General features: G+C 37.2%; 1 protein-coding gene across 1 annotated transcript; it reads right to left on the bottom strand.

The window, feature by feature from the left end:
* Positions 1 to 543: 543 nt before the first annotated feature.
* LOC121325032 (growth/differentiation factor 9-like) lies at positions 544 to 2,823 on the bottom strand. Its single transcript, XM_041267330.1, has 2 exons — positions 2,447 to 2,823; positions 544 to 1,470 (listed from the first exon to the last, which is right to left on the bottom strand). The coding sequence occupies exons 1-2, from the start codon at positions 2,814 to 2,816 to the stop codon at positions 623 to 625; spliced, it is 1,218 nt and encodes a 405-aa protein (XP_041123264.1). The 5' UTR covers positions 2,817 to 2,823; the 3' UTR covers positions 544 to 622.
* Positions 2,824 to 4,413: the final 1,590 nt, after the last annotated feature.

Raw genomic sequence — 4,413 nt, 5'->3', positions numbered from 1 at the left:
ACAAAAATGATTTTGAGTTTACCCCTTTTAAATACTTTTACCGTATTTACAGTAATTTCGTAGAATATTAAATGCAGATTGACATATCTTGACGTCCATATTTTAGGACAACTTTCTGTGTGGACATAATGAATAGTTGTCCATGAGACAATGGCTTATATCCTCAGATATAAAACCACAGTAACATTTTTTGTAATAGTTAAGAGGACTAAAATCTCACTTTGGTGTCCAGAACATGCTCACATCATTTAGCCTTTCACATGCTAACAACATTTAGTTAATGGGAAAGGCATAGACTTTGAAAGAAAACTTTTTTTTTTTTTTTTTGCTTTTGTAATTATCAACATTGATAATGGCTTTATATTTTACAAATCTTGATGTCCCATCATACATTTGAACCTTAATGCAAGATATAGTAAAACTATTTGGATAGTTCTTCAAAAAGTCACTCAAAGAGTTCTTCATAATGCGATCAAAAAATGGCACATTCACTAGTACACATTTCCCATCTGTGTTGTTCTGCTCAATGGTTCAGCGACAGGTACACTTAGTAGCTATCATGTCTTCATATTCCTTGTACACAATGGGACCATCGTTTTCGATTGTTAAAAGACTTAGGGGGTCATATTGAGACGGGACATGACAGCCTTGGCACATGGGAGTCCAGCTTTTCAAAGATGATATTCTGAACCATGGTGTGAACTGGAGACCCATATCGATAACCAATAGCCCTTGGACAAATCCCTTTGCAATAGCGAGGGTTGTAGTTGTGGGGTGCAATTATCCAGTGTTCCCACCTAAGCTGATTGAAACTCACCCTGAAATCATGGAGCTCACATTCATCTGTGGGGAACTCAAAATGTTTATAGTGTTCGTCCAGACTAAAAGTCTCAGGCGTTGATTTTTGTTTATCTAGCTCTTTGTCAGTTGCATTTCTTCTGTTTCGCAAGGATCTTTTCTCCACATTCACTGGACTTTGCAAATGAGCAGGATCCGATACTGGTCTTGGATTTCCCGAGCTCAGCATCTTTATCCGTGGTGTCCCCCTCTGATAGGCTTGTTCACTAGTATCGTTCAGGTACAGCACAAGGGAAGGAGTCTTGAGGGTGTGGTTCAGCTGATCTTGCTCCTGGGCACTGCTCTTTTGTCTTCTGTCTTCCACATAGGTGAAATTCACAAGGATGTGGATATTCTTTCTATAAGAGCCCAGTAGAGGCTTTAGAAAAGATGTGACATCAACCTCTACCCATTTGTGCCTGGTCCTCCTCTCCATTTGGATGTGGAAGAAGTCGTGGGCACTCAAACAGACTTGCTCATCAGGACCCACTTGCTCACTGAGATGCACATGGCAGACAGATGCAACAGGAACCATGGGTGCTCTCTCAAATGAATAGAGGAGAACAGACTTCAGCAGGTGCTCCTGGGCAGTTACGCGATCCAAGCTGTAAGAAAGAGCTTGTGTGAAAACCGCTACAAGAAACAGAAAAATAAAAGTAGAATATATATTTAGAATATTATTTTCAGGCTGAAATGTGATTTGTTTGAACATGTATTACAAAAAAAATCATTAACATGCTGGCAAATACATATGTGGCATTCTAATGCTTTATGAATGCAATATCCTCTAATATTTAATAGAGGATTTATGTATGAAACTGAATATTGTGGGCCACACAAATAATGGCGATGGCTTTAGTTGCATCCTACTTTAGTCAAAAGATGTAGTGCACACTTTATAGGACATGCTCTTCAGGGATGGCAATAAGCCCCCCCATTGCATAGCAGATTAATCCATTCCTGGTTTTCCAATAAGTTTAATAAAACATACACTGTGGTGAACCAAGCTGGTACTAAAACCAGGAATGGGTGAAACTCCTATGCAATATGACATTTCTACCCCACCATGATTACAATTGAATTTCTATAACAATACAACATTTATATATAAGCGTGTCATTAATATAAGGGTTACTCATGAAAAATGTACATTTTGTAAACATGTCCAATGGTAAACTAGGCTTTGTTATTCATTTAAATGTCATGAAGTGTTGTACTTATTAGTCTGATACAGAAAATTATCCAATGTAACAGTTTCAACATCTTACATCAGCCTAGCTGCTAGATGATATTTATTAACAGTACTATATAACCTGCAGTGTACCAAACAAGCATAGTACTGGTACAGCAGAAAGATGCTGCCCAAGGAACACAAAATACATTTAAACAAAACCAACACCATTTAGAACTTTCACCATGGCTTCATAATGCAAGTTGCTACATTTCTAAAAAAAAATAATAATAAATTCAAAATATGTATAAACAATTTGAAACCGTTGGGGCACTACATTTAAAAGACAAACATAACAAATCTGACAAAATTGCAACTGGAATAAAGCATGCATGATAATATAATCGAACTGACCTATGTAATGTAACGTCACCTCACCTTTGATCTGCTGGAGGCACTCTGCTTGCGGGGTAAACAATCTTACTGTGTTATAGAGGTGACTTGTATTCAGCTTTGGCACTCCTTCGTTAGTGGCAGACATTCTGTACAATCTTTTCATGTACCGGAGATACTTTGAATCGGGTCTGAACCGCGGGGTAGGGTCTTCCCAGGCGTCTTTGTTAGAAAGTGCTTTTAGCAAAGAAGACATCAGTATAATGCCGTGATAATTGTCTTCAAATTTCGGTGGCTCCTTATCAGGGATTACCGCGAAATTTCGTTTTGCTCTACAAAGATAACCACATACATTAGGTAAGACGAGCCAAGCAGTGTAACACAAACAAAAGCACATTGTTATTGCAGCCCCCATTACAAGCTGCCGGTGAATGAAGCTTCATTGAGAAATCTAAGGCTTTGACTCTGTGCATGCTCCGCTTTAAAGTTTCAGGTGTCATCAATCAGAGCTTAACTAATCATAAGTAAAGGGAGCATCAGTGAGTTTGTTTTATGCATCACGCATACGGTGATGTTATGTTGCAAGATGAAAACAGGAATACTAATATAATGTTCTTTCACAGTATTACACATTTCCGCCTTTTCAGTTGTTATTTATTTATTTCTGCAGTATGAGGCTGCAGCCTCGTTTGAAATTCCAATGCAATGTATGTTTGTTCAAGAATGTATTTATTTATTTAGGAATTAATTTTGAGTTGGTGGTTTCTGCCACATAAAAGTTTAAAATTATTCGGCGACGAACATTGTGTAGCCTACACCCCCCATAACGTACAGCACACGATGCATCTCCCTTAAACCACAACAGAATTACGTTCTTTGGGATGCAGCCAACCTCTTACTGGGGTAAAGGAAAACCTTAACTGTTTAAACTAGTTATGATTTTACACTGTGTTATGAATATCCAAGAGCTTCAAGGGACAGTTGCTACAACTGTTTCAATAAAGTACCTCTCATTTTTCTTTTCATTGTTAACATCCTGTTTCAAAGGTCTTTTCAAAAGGGCCGCTCTACTACACTGGGGTTTGAGGTGTCCTCCAAATCACTGCAGGAAGAGCGATATAAAAAAACAAACAAACAAAAAAAAAGAAAAACATAGCTTTTCTCTTCCGTACCACAGCATGGATCGTAATCGCCGTCTAACCTGTTTGATAACACCGTGTAACATTTTTTTTTTTGTTCCTGGGTAGTAAGTGTTATTTCCTAATTGCTTATGCCTCAAAAGTATAGAAAGTATAGTAAATACAGTATAATCGTAAATCTCGAAAAACTACTCACTTCTAAATCTTTTGTAGTCATTTTTGTATTACTTTAGTATAAATACATGTTAATTTGGATTCATATGTTGTTTTTTTCTGACTTTATGTGAGCGAACAGACACACATTTGCCCGTTTTCCCATTGGAAATAGTGATATTTTGAAATATCACTGTCCTGGTCACAAAAGCAAAGTTTGTGGGGAATAATAGCCATTTTCTATACTTTTGAGGCATAAGCAATTAGGAAATAACACTTACTACCCAGGAACAAAAATTGTGTTACAGTAAGTTACTCTTTGAGCTAAGTAGCCCTGCCCCTGTTACTAGGTGCAGCAGCTGAAAGCTATAAACAACAATCCAAGCTCTCTTTCATCTCAAGAAGCAATGCAACAATGTGAACATTTACCTCCGTTCTGTATCCTGAATTATAACAGGGTTGGCAGATGTTGTTTCTAATTACCTAGCTGGTATAAAAAACAAACACAAAGTTTTTAAGCTGTAACAACACCCCTTAAGGAGTCCACAAATACAGTTCCTGGCTTTTTAAAACCCTTTTTTGTAACCCCTTTGACACAAAAATACCAATAAGTATGTACCATCCCAGTATCCTTCAAGAACACTCCATTATAAAAAGGAAGTTAATTAAATTTGAAAATGTCAAGCCAAAGTATTTTCTCTCATAATAAAGGTAATTAAA

Source organism: Polyodon spathula, chromosome 12 (assembly GCF_017654505.1).
Source record: "Polyodon spathula isolate WHYD16114869_AA chromosome 12, ASM1765450v1, whole genome shotgun sequence".
Taxonomy (NCBI): Eukaryota; Metazoa; Chordata; class Actinopteri; order Acipenseriformes; family Polyodontidae; genus Polyodon; species Polyodon spathula.
The sequence above is the reverse complement of the archived record's forward strand: the minus strand, read 5'-3'. Positions and strand labels throughout refer to the sequence as shown.

Coding starts and splice junctions, on each gene's coding strand:
- LOC121325032 (XM_041267330.1), bottom strand. CDS start 2,816: ATGGGGGCTGCAATAACAATGTGCTTTTGTTTGTGTTACACTGCTTGG. Junction 1,471..2,446: donor GTGCCTCCAGCAGATCAAAG/GTGAGGTGACGT, acceptor TGTTTCTTGTAG/CGGTTTTCACACAAGCTCTT.